Source organism: Oryzias melastigma, linkage group LG6 (assembly GCF_002922805.2).
Source record: "Oryzias melastigma strain HK-1 linkage group LG6, ASM292280v2, whole genome shotgun sequence".
NCBI lineage: Eukaryota > Metazoa > Chordata > Actinopteri > Beloniformes > Adrianichthyidae > Oryzias > Oryzias melastigma.
Window position 1 is genome coordinate 4881664 of NC_050517.1, and position 16641 is coordinate 4898304.

The following is a 16641-nucleotide window of genomic DNA, read 5'->3' on the forward strand; positions in this document are numbered from 1 at the left end:
CAGTGGAGCTACTAGAATGTTTTACTGGAGTTCTCTAGCATGCTTCAGCGGAGCTTGTTTGTACGCTATGCTGTCCACTGGGCATCTGGCTTGCGTAGTAACCTCTTAAATCCCTCTTAACCCTTGTGCTCTCTTTTTAAATGTTAACATGCACTAGGGTTAAGTCAATGTGGCAAACGCAGGAGGGGCCACCACAGAAACTGTGGTCAAATCCAATAGGGGCCACATTTTCCGCCCACCTCTAAGCCATATGAGCCCACTTGTCCTTCCTGGCTGAGATTTTTTATTTCTTGCATTTCCAGTTCTAGCCTCACACTACAGATAACTGATGAAGGATCTCCTGCACGTCACTTACCCCAGGATCAGTGAAGACTCGGGAAAAGGTCTGGTAGGTGAAGACCCCAGTTTGCAGGAGAAGGCCGCCGTGATCTGAGCTCTGGCCACTCAAGACCAGAAGCTTGTGTCCAGCAGAGTCTGTGAGCAGAGTCTGGATCTGGGACAGACACAGCGAAGAGATATAAGATAAACTACAGACAGAAGTGAGAAAAAAGGAGATTCAAGCAGTAAGGCAAAATAAAAAAAAAACATCCTCCATGAATTCCTGGAGGGTAATAAATTAAAGTTAATAAACAAAATCTAAAAAAAAAAAATGATTTAGTGTTTAACAACAAGCCCAACCCACATCAGTGATGCAGATTTCAGAACTTATTAAGCATACCTCTGATATGACAGAGTCTTCTGAGGGGTTGACCAGCACTACAGTCTCTAGGACATCACTTCTGTGGTGGAGCGTCCGTTGTCCTGGAGCAAAAGAAAACACTGTATGACTATCATTGGTCCAAAAAGGTCTAAATCAGGCTTTTTTTTTTTTAAGTTAAACGGAGGCCCAAATACTTTCTCCAAACACTGAACCATCATAAACTCAAAAAAACTGCAGAAAAGGAGTCACAAGATGTACATTTTAAAAAATCTAGAGTTTATTACAACTGAAAGCCAACCTTAGACGAATAGTTTTTCCATCACATAATTTCCACAATGTTATTCTTATCTGTTATTGGGATCTCTGTTTGAGCACAGATCAAAAGTTTCCATCACTGGGAGTTTCTACAATTTAATTTTTTTTATTTTGAGTGTCAGCACATGATCATTAAAATGAACTCAGAGTAAATGATCCCACACATCAAACACGGAGTTCTTAAGCAATGATGAGACGTCATTTTACAAAGCTTTATTTAACCAGACAGAAAGAGGAAAGAAAGAGATTTTTTGTTTTGTTTTGGCAACAAATGGCTTCTGTTATGAAAATGGGAAGAATAAAACTTTAGAGCACATATGTCAAAGTCAAGGCCCGGGGGCCGGATCTGGCCCTCCGGGTAATTCTATACGGCCCTCCAGATCTTTTTATTTTATTGTTATTAATGACTCGATGTTATCTTTCACTTATTTCTAACTTGTATAATTTGACAAAATATATTTTTATACAGAGTAAAATACTGAAAGTTATTTAAGGTTTAAGTTGATTTATTCTGGAATAATATTCCTTATTATTCATAATTATGTTAAAAAGTTACAGTTTTAAAGTTTGAAAACTTTGTTTTAGAGTTTTTTAGAGCCTTGATTAGGTTTGACACCCCTTCTTTAAAGCATCAAAGAAACTACTTATGCAAAGGAAAAAAAACCCGTCAGATTACAAAATGTTAATCTGTGTGATAAAAACTGAGACTGTATTTGAATCTAAGGACTCAGATAAGTTGATCACAAATAGGTAAAGTCAACTTGGTGGCCCAGTGGTAGAGTGTCTGCCCTTGGACTGGACAACACGTCCTCACTCCCAAGTCGTCACATATTGACGTTTTAAGGACCCCTCCGCGACACTTTTGGACGTTTTGGGTGTCCCCAACTTGTCGTTTTTTGACCTGCTGGCTGTTCCAATTAAATCACAGGGCCCTAACCTCCGGGCTCCCAACAGAAACCAGTCCACGGAGCGCACCGGTACCCAAATCTGGTACCGGTATCCTAACCCGGCACAGGACATGGTACCAGATGCAGTATCGGGTGCGAACAGGACGTGGTACCGTAGGGGTCTGCAGCCTTCAACACTTAGAGGCATTTGGGTCGATATCTCACTGACAACATCCCAACAGTCTTAATCACATTTCAGGAAAATATGACATCAATTTGTTTTTTATATTAATATTACTATTATAACTATAAACAAAGTTTTTTTTGGCAACTAGAATTAAGATTTCTGTTTTCTCTTTTAAACGTAGTAGTTTATAATCTTTGTCAGAGGTTTCACATGACTTCCATTTAAAATAAAAAACATCTTGTGTCACATAGGATCATCTGAATGCAGCAAATCAATAGATTTTCAATTTTCAGACAAAAAATTGAAAATCAGTTAGGCTCCGGCGACCCCAAAAGGGACAAAGCGGACAAGAAGATGAAATTGCAAATCTAATAACTAGAGCTGTCAGGTGATTAAAATTTTTAATCGCGATTAATTGCATTGTCCAAAGTTAACTCGTGATTAATCGCACATTAATATGTGGCCTTTTTTTTTAAGGAAAAAAAATGTGTGGTTCGTGGAATTTAGCAGTTCTACATTAATTATGAAAACAAGAATGACAAAATTAATAGTTTTCATCAGAAATACTTTATTTTGTAACATTGTATTGAGATAAACTTTCTTAACAATAAAAGGCTGTAACATAAAATGCCTAACAAAAGCCCAAGTGCAAGTGAAGGGCATTTTAAATTCAAAACTTCAATCAACGTTCAGTAAAATAAATTAAAAAAACATCAAAAATAAATTTTCCATGACACTTTCATGTTCATTTTTTGTCAGGACCAAATATTTTCCTCCTCTGAACTGCAGTAATAAATGAAATAGAGATTTATCATTTCCAATGAACTTTTGTTTTTAAAAACCTTAAAGACTGAGAAAAGCGGGATACACTGTGGATAGTTTGACAGTCTGTTACTGCCGCCGCGTTCTCTGGCTGCAGCTCGATGCAGCGACGTGTCCAGCGGAGCTCACGCCATGAATATGCCGGCAGACAGACTGCTATGCTGGGGTTGGATCACGCTTAAACCTCCAGAACTTTGGGATATTTTGCATATTTTCGCGCGGCGAAAGAGGGACGGGCCACACACTCAAAGCTGAGATTTATCTTTTCATCTACAAATAACTGCTGTTGTTTAAACTACATTTAAAACGTCCCCCGGTGCGCTTGCTGTACGGAACGTCGGGGGTCCGCAGCTCTTGGGACCCGGCGCCGGACGCGAGCCGGTACCACCAGACGTGGTACTGGACGCGAACCGGAGCCGGGTTAGAGTGCAGGAGCTCTCCAGGTCCTAGCGCCGGCCGGTTCTAGCTAGCAGCTCGGTGGTTGGAGACCCGCCCGTGATCTAGTGAGAGCAGCCGGAGGGCGGGACGCCCGCGCGCGGTGTAGAAAGGCACGTATGAGAAAATCTGCGATTAATGCGTCAAAAAAATTCTCGGCGTCATGCACATGTCAGATTAACTGGTTTTTAATGCGCTAAATCTGACAGCCCTACTAATAACTAAAGCTAATTCAGTTACATTTTTTTTTCACAAACAATTAAAATCCTGGAATTTGTTTAAAAATAAAAAATCTGCCACTCAAAAATCTGTCAAAAGCTTCTGATATGTAATGTCCTTCAGCTGTTTGTAAATGAGTTGAATCAAGTTTTACTCTTTTTTATACTTTACTTGTTACTTTTTACAGTTTTACTTTTTAAACATGTTTTATTTTCCATAAACCAGAGAGCCACAATGCAGGGATCAAAGAGCCTCATGTGGCTCCGGAGGTGCAGGTTTCAGACCCCAGTGGTACCGGGTTTGGGTACTGTAACTGTACCTGTGCCGAGGACCAGTCCACGTCCAATACCACATCTGGTACCGTGTCCTGAGGGGTTGCGGAAGCTTGATTTTACAGCCACCACGTAAAAAAACGATGAGTTGTGGACACCTACAACATCAAAAAGTAACGTGGAGGGGTTCTTAACCAAACCTCAATATGTGGGGAGTTGGGGAATAATGGAACCCAACGCTGACACTCAGTGTTGGGGGGGGTTAAACCACTAAATGGTGTCCAGGTGTGGCTATGTTACCTGCTCATCCCTCCCCCAGGTTATGGGTCAATGTGAAAAACAAATGTGACACATGTAGGTGTGTGACAAGTGATCAGACTTTAAACACAAGTTAGATTATCCTCTTCATGTAGTTATCCTTATATATGGTATGACCAAAGTTAAACGAGTTCATTATAACCTCACATTCTTCTTGTCTAACAACAATAAAGGAGCTAAAGGACGAGCAAAAGGTCATCCATGAGTGTTAGCACAGCATATCTACATTAAATCCCTCTGTGTGAAGCCGGCCTTTTAAGCTGCATTCATTCCAGTTGAATGCTGACACTGTCAATGCTCTACATGCAACTTAAGAAGGAGTACAGCCTGTTTCCACAGCAGTCAGCAGAAAGCCTCATTACCATGGAGCACCAGGATGAAATATGCAGCAAATGTCACCCAGAGGTTGTGTTCAACCCAGTTAGACATCATTCACAAGTCATTTTAGTAAATTATATTTAACACTTGGAGTGAAGAACACACGTCTGAAATTCTCATCCCTTTAAAAACATTTTGTGCATGAAATTATTCAAAGTGCCTTCACTCAGAATTATTGCATTTGTTGACAAACCTGGAATTAAAATATCATTTGAGAAGACTGTTCAGTAACAAAGCACTTTTTTAACCCTTGTGCTCTCTTATGGGTCTAGAAGACCCGACCCTTATATTTATATATGATCCCTCCCATGACAAACCGTAACACAAAGATACTAAACCTCTGAGCAACCAATACATATTGAAGCAAACTAAAGATGTGGCTCCCTCTGTTGATGTTACCATGGAAACACACCGACAGGCATGATAAACCACCTTAAGACAAACAAACTATGACTCATCTGAATTGATTTTAAAAGGCGGGGAGCGCTGACATTCCAGGTCTTCCGAATCACAACATCCCTGAAGAGCACTGAGGAAATGTCACGGTGAAGGACGGTGGAAACGCTCGCTCATCCGCCCACGCCGGCCGCGTTTGCTAATCTGCTGTTAGCAGAGCCCAGCCCAGAGACGCAGAGCGCCCCGCTGACCTCCAGATGTGCTTTTCTCAGGTGAAGCAGAGGGGAATGCTTCAGCTTCTGTCACAGGCCGCCTGCCTGACTGCAGGGCGACGGCTCCATGACACTGCAGACTGGTACAGAGAGACACCACAGCGACAAAGCCCGTCTGTCTGACAACATCCGCCGTGTGAGACGACTCATGTCACTGATGGTCACTGATCAGAACCGCTCCTCGTCCTGATCTCAATGGATGAACAAAAACACCAACAGGCTGTGTTTTTGTTTTATTTTATGGGGTTTGAAATATGACTTGAGAACTCTGAACTGTTTCTCATTCAAATAGTTTATTTATTTTGCTCAAACATAATCGTCTTTGTCCTTTCATCACTACCAATCAATTCAAAAATTAAGACAGTCTAGTAAGTAAATCAATATTTATGAAGGAGTTAACTATGGCAAACATCTAACCTCACAAGGCAGAAGTTCAGCCCAACATCAACACGATCAAGACCAGATGGGGAAGATGGAGAAGAAAGCTAATTTCAAAACATTTCATTAGTGTTGATGCCAGTCATCTGCTGGGATTTCCACCACCAACCTTTAAGGCTTAAAGAGAAAAAACTCCCAAAAAGAGGAAATATCTGAAGGACTTGGGAAAGCTGATGCATCAAGATGATGAATGTGGTTGTCTCACATGCTGGAGGTTTTCTCTCTGACCTGAATTAAGGTGGAAACTGACTTATCTCTGCAGCCTGTCGGGTTGCTCCTGTAACACAAACCTCCACACAGCGGCAGATCTGCCTGTTTGTGAGTCTGTCTTCCAGGCTGGAATCCGTGTGACGAAACGTCAGAATAAAGCAGAACTGAAACTGGGAACAGCATCAGTTTGACCTACTTTAAATCCTTTAAATGAGCCACATTAAAAACTCAAACACTTAGAGAAAAACAAGAGTAAAAACATCTTTATCATACCAATCTAGTGAACTGTTTTAAAGAGAAGTTTCTGAAGAACCCAGTGAGTGAGCCGGTCTTTAGATCTCATTCCACTCTTCATCCTAAATGTGTTTGCTTTAAGAATCCTTTTACAGGCATCCGTGTTCGGCCTCATCCGTTATTCCCCATCCCTGTGGAGGACAGGCATCCCACTCAGAGAGGTCACATCATCTCATTGGCTGGTGGACAAATGGGGACATTTATAGAAACTTTAAAATCCCCCTAAGACATTTTTTTTATTTAAGCCCTCGTGCTCTCTTATGGGGTCCAGATGACCCGACCCTTACATTGATGTGTGACCCCTCCCATGACAAAGGTGGACAGGATTTCATGTCTGCCACAGACACCAGTGAAGATAAAAAAAACCTTTGAAACAAAAAAAACTCAGCGCTCTGTTTGTGGGGTCCAGATGACCCCACTTTTAATGTGAACATGCCTATAATAGCACAAAGGTTACAAAAATGTCCCCGGTAGTTTTTTAATTATGATTATGAAGATTTAAACCAAAATCCTACAACCTAAATGTCTTAAAAATACATTTTTCATGTTGATCTGAAGCTTCTGTTTCCAAAACCTCCTCTGAGGGGGCGTGGCTAAACCCGCCATCTAGCCAGAACAGATGAGGGTTTAGTGCATGTGCAGCAGAGCTGTTGATGGAAAGAAGATCATTCATTCAAACAGAGTCTGTCCAAGACACTTTGATTGATTTAAAAGGAGAAATACTCGGAAATGAAAAAACTAAATGATTTCTTATTACATTTGTTCTCTTTCAGAAGAGAAATGACACACAGACATGTTAAAAACTAAGAAACAGGATTTTCATTGGAGGGGACTTTAAAAGACGAATTGTAAGAGTGGATGATAAGATGTACTTTTACTTTAAAGAGCTAACAGTACAATCTGTGAAGCTTTGATGGAACGGCAGCTTTCTTTGTGAGCTGACTGAATCTCCATCTTTCTTTTATAGGAGTAATATGTATGAGATTTTGAAGAGGTGGATACTGTCTGCATGCCGCCTCTCATTCTTTTTTTTTCTTTTTACCTCTAATTCACTACAAAAGACTCTTAAACTGAATTCAGGGTTTAAAACCATTTCCGTCTGTGGTTAAACCCTTTATTGTGGCGTTCAGGGATCTGCCAACATGAGGAACACTAGAACTGGAGAAACTCTTCATCCAGAGAAAAGGTTTTAGCAACAAGAAAAAGTCAAAGCACTTCTGCCCCAAAACTTACCAAAATCTCACGACTACCTGAAAACAAAAAATAAATGAGTATTTTTCATAGCTGGAAATACATTGAGATGTCAAGGGGTCAAAAGTATCAAAAGGGAAATAAAAAGGGTGTATGATTGATTTAAAATAATCATAAATAAAACTGACATTTGTTGACTTTAACCTTTTACATTTTTGAGATATATAGAAGTAGGCATCTTCTCTTCTCAGAAATGTCCTTCTTTTTTAACCCTAAAACACTTTCTGTATAAAAAGTTACACCATCACTGTTGCTGGGTAGTTATTACCAGATATAATGCATCCAATAAAAAGTATTTGTTATAAAAAAAATAGATAAAAATATAAGTTTTGTTTTGTTTTTTTTGTGTGGTTTATGTGACAAAATGGAAAATAGAAACATAGGAAGATCCTAAAAACATGCCAGAAAATTGCAGAAAAATTCAGAATTTGAGAAGAAAAAAACTTCATTAAAATAATTATTAATAAAAAACATAATGGAGACATTCCCGGGACCTGTGAGACTTTACCCAGGGACCCATGACCCTCGGAAAAATAAAAAACGTTGATAATCGTGTAAATATTTTTGCATAGGTGAAAGTCACTTGGTGATCGAGCTCTAGGGTACACGTGTCAAAGTCGAGGCCCGGGGGCCGAATCCGGCCCTCCGGGTAATTCTATTTTATTGTTATTGATGGGCTGATGTTTTCTTGCACTTATTTCTAACTTGTATAATTTTGACAAAATATATTTTTATGGAGAGTAAAATATTGAAAGTTATTTAAGGTTTAAGTTGATTTATTCTGGAATAATATTCCTGTCTTTGTATTATTCATAGTAATGTTAAAAAGTTACAGTTTCAAAGTTTTAAAAATTGGCATTTTGCTAGCTTTTTGGATTATTTAAGCATTTACTAAGATTTTTTATGCTAGTTTGGGGTTTAGATAATATTTCAGCTACATGCTAGCTGTTTTGGCTAGTTTAATTTTTTTATATTTTTTTAGGCTAATTTGGCATTTAGCTAATATTTTCGCTGGCTATTTGCTTCAGTGTTTTCAGCATCTTCTGCAAATTCAGCTCACAGCATTCACACTAGCATTATCACAGGTAAAGTTTTAAAAATGTATTTTTAGAGTGTTCCATAAATGTTTATCCTGTTCGACCTCAGGTGTGTTTTGGATTTTGGCCCCTTGTGTGATTGAGTTTGACATCCTGGTCTAGGTTTAAGCAGAAGACAAAACTTAAAATTGATAACAGTGGTAATTAGAATCAGATGTGTTGAAAAATAAAAATTCAATGTAAAGATATTTATTGGTAAATAAGTCTCTTTTTTCATTTTGCTGAATAAACAACAACCTGCACCTTTGAAAGCACTGAAGTTTCTGTTTTATAAAGATTTCAGATGTAGAAATCCAGTGTTATCCACATGCATTTAGACATCATTCAGTTTATTTTTCTTGTTTTTTCTCATTAGTTGAGCTTGCATGAAGATCCAAGTCCTTCACAATGAGGATTGATAGAAAAGCTGAATGTCTTCTTGAGTTGATGAACTTCAGGATTTTGGGAGGTGAACTCTTCACTTTTCTTCTCTCTTCAGCTCAAATCTGTTTATAAAAGCTGGACCCAAAGGAAAGAAGGTCATTTGTCAGACTCTGTGTTTCTGCTCGTTTTGGCTCTTCCTCAGCTGACCCGTTTGATATAAATATCCATGTCTGAACTCCCAAAATGAGAGCGCTCTGTTTAAAGGCAGCTAAAGCGGAGCAGCAATCGACCGAAGGGCCACTACTGCGTTGCTCCAGTTAGCCTGTTCCACATATAGAAGTGTGGGGAGGATGAGGAGAGGAAGGTTCAAGGAAAACCGAAGGTACAGGTTCAAACATGAAACCAACACTATAGCATTTCAGCACAGAACTCAGTTCTGTTCAGATTCAGTCCAAATAGAACTTTCTGACCACAACACAAATCCAGTTTTCTCTTCAGAAAAAATGCTTTGAATCTACAGTTGAGGCTTGATGGCACTCAAAAAATGAAACAAGACAAAAGTGCTTCTGTTTTGAATTCCAAAATATAAAACTAATTTCTGAATCAATGAAGCAGAAATGAAGGACAACCTGAATGTGACGGTGTCTAAATTTGAAATAACTGAGCTTGATGGAGGATCGTATTTTGTGTCAGCGGAGAAGAACAAGGTCAGGCTCTTTTGTTTCATTTCTGCTAAAGTTGTGTGTAACAGCAAAAAATGATTGAAACTTTAACAGAAAAAACTCTGTTACTTTAAATAAAGTGCATTTCTGGTCATGATAATAAACATAAAGTTCACATAAAAATCAACACTTTGTTCTTTTTATTTAATGAAATATAAGAGAGGAATGTGTCAGAACAAGAAACCCCACAAGTAGATGTCTTAATGACCCACCCCGATCATCTAATGATCTACTTTTAAAGCGTTTCCAGTGTTTTTTACGTTATGATGATGACGATTTTAGCAAAAATTCCCCAAAAAAACCTAACAACAAAGAAATGGCAGCATTTTGTGCTATCACGCTGTACAGTTCAGATCCAGATTCCAGCTGAGACGAGGAAAGCTAAGACATTCATGGATCTATTTGTCTGACAGTGGATGCATCAGAAGTGGAGCAGGGATCTGGTGACTTGCTGATTGTTGTTTTTACATCCCACTTACAAGCTTTTTCAAGCCACCTTTTGTGTCCTAAATCACAATGATTAAAATAAAGAAATAATTAGAAATGCAATTTATACCTAATATTCTTAATATACAGAAAAACGCAACAAGGACATGTTAAAACACTAAGACAGTTTTCATGGAAGTGGATCTTTAAATTAAACAAAGAAATTTAACAGAAAATACAAACATTCTGAATAAATACAGCTTGCTTGGGATAGATTGAACAAAAAGCTTCATCTCTCTACAAAAACAGAAATACTGGTTTGTTTTGTGTCTGTAACGCACAGCATTGAATCAAAATTATTTTTTTTAAGACAATTATATAACTTCCCATGTCTCAAGTGCTGATACCTCAAAATGACTCAGTGTAAAATCAGGATGCAAAGCAAACAGCAAAAGACCTTCAGCAGGGAGACTAAGGTAAGAAGAACCCGAATGTTTCATAAAATTCTGGTTCCTGTTTGGTGGGTTACATCTACACTCAAAAGTTCAGGAAATGGACACAAATGATTTTATGACTAATTTAGCAACAAAATTAACCCAAACATTCATGTTCTCAGACTGAGATAAATGCAGAGAAAAACTAGAAAAGTTGCATTACCTGTGATAATTAGTGTGAATGCTTTTGCTGAATGTAGTCACTGAAGATGCTGAAGCTTTTTGCTGAAAATTGTGACACAATTTACTTTAATTGCTGAAGGGATTTGCTAAAAATGCAAAAGCTATGTGCAAAATGTCATATTTGCAATAAGACTGGAAATTTCATTAAAGAATTATGAAAAAGTGCTGAAATTGACCTAAATTTCTGAAAATGTATAGTAAAATTGCTTAAAAATCCCTAATACAGGCCAATTTTGCAAATTTACTTAGTGTGTTGCCTAAATATGAGCTAAACTCAAAATTAGCATAAAAAACATCAGTAGATTCCAAATTATCCAAAAAAGCTAGCAAGTTGCTAAAATACTAGCTAAACTTTAAAATAGACTAAAATTCCATAGTAAACTGAATTAGTCAAAAACATTAGCCTATTACTAAAATATTAGCTAAACTCATTTTTATTTTTATTTTCCAAAATGGAGCAAAAAGCGACATTAGATCAGCATTTTCATTCTCCTGGTTCTGTTTTCTGTTCAACGTAAATGGAGTGAAATAAAGTTGAGTAAAAAGTGAGTTAATGAGGGTGAACGAAAGCCTTGGGTTTTATATTTATACACCCATCAGATTGAGGGGCTTGATTAGAGCCCACATCAAAATGTATCTCCTTGTTCTCAACCTCATTTGCCTGAAATGAGCTCGGTCCTTTCTGGAGGCTCGCTGTTATTGTCTGCGCTTTAAGCTAAAATGGTGTGAAGTGGCTCAGAAAATGAAATGAAACGACAGCCTGGCCATGTCGTTTCAGGGGAGAGTCAGACATGGATCACACCTCAACACTCAGATGATTGTGTTGTTGCTGAACTCCTAAAATGCAGTGTTTTCAAGATGTGTTTGCAATCTTTACAGAACTGCAAATTTACATGTTCAAAGAGTTCTTCACCTGTTTTGTTGTTAAATAGGGCTGCCACAATTAGTCAACCAATCGACTATTAAAATAGTTGATGACAAATGTAATAGTCGATTAGTCGTTACTTTATATTATATGGAGTTAGAGTGTGGTGAAGGTGAAAGTTATAATAATATTCTGTTAGCTTTTTGGACTATTTTGGCATTTATTATGCTCTTTTAGGCTATTTCGGAGTTTAGCTAATATTTCAGCTACATGCTAGTTATTATGGCTAACTTAGGACTTTTTTCAGTTTTTTAGGCTATTTGGGAGTTTAGCTAATATTTCAGCTGCATACTAGCTGTTTTTGGCTAATATATGTTTTTTTTTTTTGCTTTTTGGGCTATTTTGTAGTTTAGTTAATATTTCAGCTGCATGCTAGCTGTTTTGGCTAACTTAGGTTTTATCAGTATTTTAGGCTAATTTGGCATTTAACTAATATTTTAGCTGGCTATCAGCTTCAGTGTTTTCAGCTATCAATTCAGCAGTTTTAGCTATCAACTTCAGCATCTTCAGCTATCAGCACTAGCATCTTCAGCGGCCAAATTCAGCTTACAGTATTTACACTAGCATTATCACAGGTGATGCTATATATCAAGTTTCTTGTTGGTTTAAAGCTAATGATTGTCAAGATGTGTGTTTTACATCCAGTTTGTGAATGACCTGATTAGTTGACTAATTAGAATAAATAATCAGTGATTAGTGGACTATTAATATAGTTGTTTATTGATAAAACATAAACAAATTCAGTTTTTAGTTAGCCGTTGTTAAAATGGCTGCAGGTTAAAGCGCAGCCCTTTCCTTCGTTCCTCCAGATTTCGGCAGCAGGAAGCAGCAGAGTTTTAGCCGCTCATGCTAATCCTGGTCCTGTGATTTGGCAGTAAACAAACATCCAGCAGCTTAGCTGTTAAAGCTCCCCGTTATATCAGCAACAATTACCTGTTAGTCTTTCTAGGAAAAAAAAAAGTCAAACACAATTGAGGCTCTGAGATGTCCAAAGAACAACTGAAGTATTGCAGATTCTTGGTGAACAATCCAAGAATTTAATCGATTTTTATCATTTGTCTGAAATGTACAAAAATACATGGGGAAGATGATGTATCATAAACATGTTATATAAAATTAAAAAGTAAGGCAGGTCTATTTCACTGTAAAATAAAAAGATGGTGATATAAACATTATATAAATTGGAAAATAAACTGAATATAATTAAGGATAATAGACAGGAATGAAAAGCATTTCTTCATCAGTTGGCATCATGTTGAGTTTTCACAAAAAAAGCATTTTGAATATGATAAGTCTGTATAAAAACATCCTCACTGCAACTTTTTCAGACTCTCAGTTGACTGACTGCAAATTCAAAACTACTAACAGTTCAGCATTTCCACACAAGCATTTATAAACCGTCAGTACAAAAAAATAAAAACAATAACTATAGTTACAGGATGATCTAGATATTTTTATTTAATAATCATAAAGTAAAATCAATAAAATGATGGTGGTTAAAAAAGGTTTTGCTTTTAATTATGGACTATTTAATTTAGCCATAATATGCATTTTTGTCACGTCAGAGATTAATGAAATAAATAATGATGACAACAAAGACGTTACAGTTAAAGCTCAATATTCCAGATGAAGAACTACAGTCTTATGCAGGTGCTGCCGATGTCTGTGCCTTTAAAGTCTGGGTGTGTCTGCTGTTAAATGAAAATGTGCATAAATATTTTCGCTCTACAAGCTCACCAAGCAGTCTACGACCTTATGGCCCGTCCCGTACAGCACGTGTCAAAGTCAAGGCCCGGGGGCCAGATCCGGCCCTCCGGGTAATTCTATCCGGCCCTCCAGATCATTTTATGTTATTGCCATTAATGATGTTTGCACTTGTTTCTAACTTGTATTATTTTGAAAAACTATATTTTTAAGGAGAGTAAAATATTGAAAGTTATTTAAGGTTTAAGTTGATTTATTCTGGAATAATATTCTTGCCTTTATATTATCCATAATTATGTTAAAAAGTTACGATTTTAAAGTTTTAACAATTGGCATTCTGATAGCTTTTTGGACAATTTTGGCATTTACCAAGTTCTTTTAGGCTATTTTGGAGTTTAGCTAATATTTCAGCTACAGGCTAGCGGTTTTGACTAATTTAGGCTTTTTTTTTTTTTTTAAGTTTTTACGTTTTTTAGGATATTTTTGAGTTTAGCTATTTTTACAGCTACATTTTGGCTAACTTAGATTTTTTTTTTTTTTTTTGGCTAATTTGGCATTTAGCTAATATTTTAACTGGCTATTAGCTTCAGTTTTTTCAGCCATTAATTTTAGTGATTTCAGCTATCAACTTCAGCGGCCAAATTCAGCTTACAGCATTCACACTAGCATTATCACAGGTAATGCTATATATCTAGTTCATAATTATGATAAAAAGTTACAGTTTTACATTTTTTAAAATTTCGTTTTCGTGTGTTAAATAAATGTTTATCCCGTTCGGCCCGTGACCTCAGGCATGTTTTGGATTTTGGTCTCTTGTGTGATTGAGTTTGACACAGCTGCCGTACAGATTTGTTAATTTTTCAGTCGCAGACAGCCTGTATCCTCCCATGAAGGCAGTTCTGACAAAACCTTTGGTCATGTCTGTATCCTTTAAACAGAATTGTGCAGCTCTTTTTGAAAGAGTAAAGCTCATACCTGAATCTGTTATTGTCCATCGCTGAACCCTCAACCGGCTCAGCTTTCAGAAAATTACCATCTTTATTTTTTTTAAATGTTGTGCTCCTGAAAAGTTCTGAGCTTCATCAAAAGACATCACTCAGTTGTTGTGTCTGGATGTCTGACAGCTCTCACAAACACATCTACATTCATGTCACAGCAGAGGACGACTACTCCAACTTTCCAAGAAACAGCAACAAAACATCCTTTGGCCTATCCTGTGCCTCTCCAGTAGTGTCAACAATTCTATCACAGTTTTCTATGAATGACATTTTGTTCATCTCTGTAAATTCTAGAATTGGAGGAAGAGTGAAGGAGACACAGACAGTCCGACAGACCACCCTGAGAGTGAGGAGACGCCTGAGAGCGCAGAAAGAGCTGCTGCTAGAAAAGGGCAGCATGCGGGTTTTGGCAAAGCGTCATTGTCTCTCAGGCCACAGCATGCCAACTATGACATCACCGCTAGCCCCCTATGCTCTGCCCCTCCACAGACCAAAGGCCTGAAGAGACCCTGAAAGCAGTGCCAAACATTGCTGGAGTAATCAACAAAGTATTTCTCATTCCCTCTGACACTGCAAGCTAATATGTTTCTGCATCTTCATGTAAATACATGTAAATGTTTAAATAAAGAAATGCTAAAACTTTTTTCAGTTAAAAAACACCTGATGTTAGTGGGGATTTTATAAAAGATACAACCTTGACTGAGTGGAGAAATGAATGTGTGATCTCCTGTTCTGAGAGGCTAATGTGGCCTGGTTAGAGATTAACAGGTGCTATGAGTTTCTGCAACCACATGGGGGCACCTTCCAATGTTTGTATTAGTCCTGATTAGTAGACATTCACTGTCTATGAGAACTGGACTGAGTGAGAGTGACATCATCCATAGGCTTTATTTCTAGCTCAAAACGAAATGACATTAATTCCGTTGCCATTCTTTCGCAATATGGATGTTGCAATGTTGGAGCCAAAAGTTGATAGTAAGCAGTGATTGATCCAAGTTAATGCAAATCAACGTTTCTATGGTAACCACTCGAGTCAATCAGGAGTAAGTTTGTTGGAAGTCCACACTCCTACCACTTGCTCAGCTTGAGACCACCTACTTTTATTGAGGCATCTGATTGGTCAGTTTGCAAAAAAGAAAAAAAAAATTTAAATGAAAAAGAAATCAAACAAAAAAAATATATCAGATCAAGAATGGTTATTCTGACAAATAGAATGACTAATAGCTGTATATTTCTCTATAGAAGTCTATAGTTGTGTCTGAACTCCTTCACTGCTCACTAAATAGCATGTTCAACAGTTTGTACAGTAGTGCTGCTCGAATCTACAATTCCATAAACCAGTGCACTGAAAATTTCCCAGCATTCTCTGCAAAAAAACAGTGTGCATGGATTCACGCTAGATTTGGGAATACAGATCACAATGCATTGTGTTTGAACGCTTTCTGTGGAAGAAGAAAAAAAACAATTTAAATGTATTTTTAAATAAACCATCAGCATTTTCACTATGGTTTCATAAAAAGTTGTAAAATCCTTGTTTTGATTAGATTTTCACTTTGTGAAATTGGTGACGTAATTTTCGCCGTTTAAATAAATAGTACTAAGCATGGTGTCCAAATTGACTTTTAAAATCAAGAGCACTGGATTGTTTGCATTATATGGTTTTTAGAGGGCAGCATAATCGACAGGATTATGGCTTCTTGAAGCCAGCAGATACTTCCTGTTTGAAACCTCAAAAGGGAAGGCCCACTCAGTCCAGTTCTCAATCAATACAATCAATGACAGTAGCCAGCGTAGCAAACAAGTATCGAAAAGAGCAGCAAAGAATAAAAAACTTAGGATCCCCTTTTACCCAGCCAGTAGAGCCAAGTGGGCCCCAAATGTGTTTGTCCAGTTTCTGTGGAGGCCCCACCTGTGTTTGCCCACATTGGCTTAGGCCGGGGGTCGGCAACCTGCGGCTCCGGAGCCGCATGCGGCTCTTTAAGCACCCCCTTGCTGCTCATTGGCGCTTTTTCAAAAATGTTTGAAAATAATAAAATATGTCGGAAGGAAATAAATTGCAGCGATTTGGGTGGGAGCAGAACCAAGCAGATGACTGGCAGGTTTGAATCCAGAGATCACTTGTGTCCCATTCAGTTCACGACCCCAAGTGATTGGAGGAAGAAGCGTACACGCAGGCCATGTAAATCAGCTGGTGTCAACATTTTGACTACCAATTTTTTAACAGCACAGAACTACTTAACAGCCGAAACTGTGAGGATCGTGACTCATACACACACCACTCTCACTCATGGTGCCGGTAAAACACTCAAGTCCCATAATGCAACACAAGAACAGA

The 16641-nt window shown here is 37.9% G+C and overlaps 1 protein-coding gene across 1 annotated transcript in view; it reads right to left on the reverse strand.

The window, feature by feature from the left end:
• The window catches only part of map1ab (microtubule-associated protein 1Ab), an 87071-nt gene that overhangs the window by 18774 nt on the left and 51656 nt on the right, over positions 1–16641 (reverse strand). The window contains exons 3-4 of the mRNA XM_024281072.1: positions 719–801; positions 356–493 (exon numbers count right to left, since the gene is read on the reverse strand). Coding sequence (XP_024136840.1) covers positions 356–493; positions 719–801 — 221 coding nt within the window. The remainder of the gene's footprint in view (positions 1–355; positions 494–718; positions 802–16641) is intronic.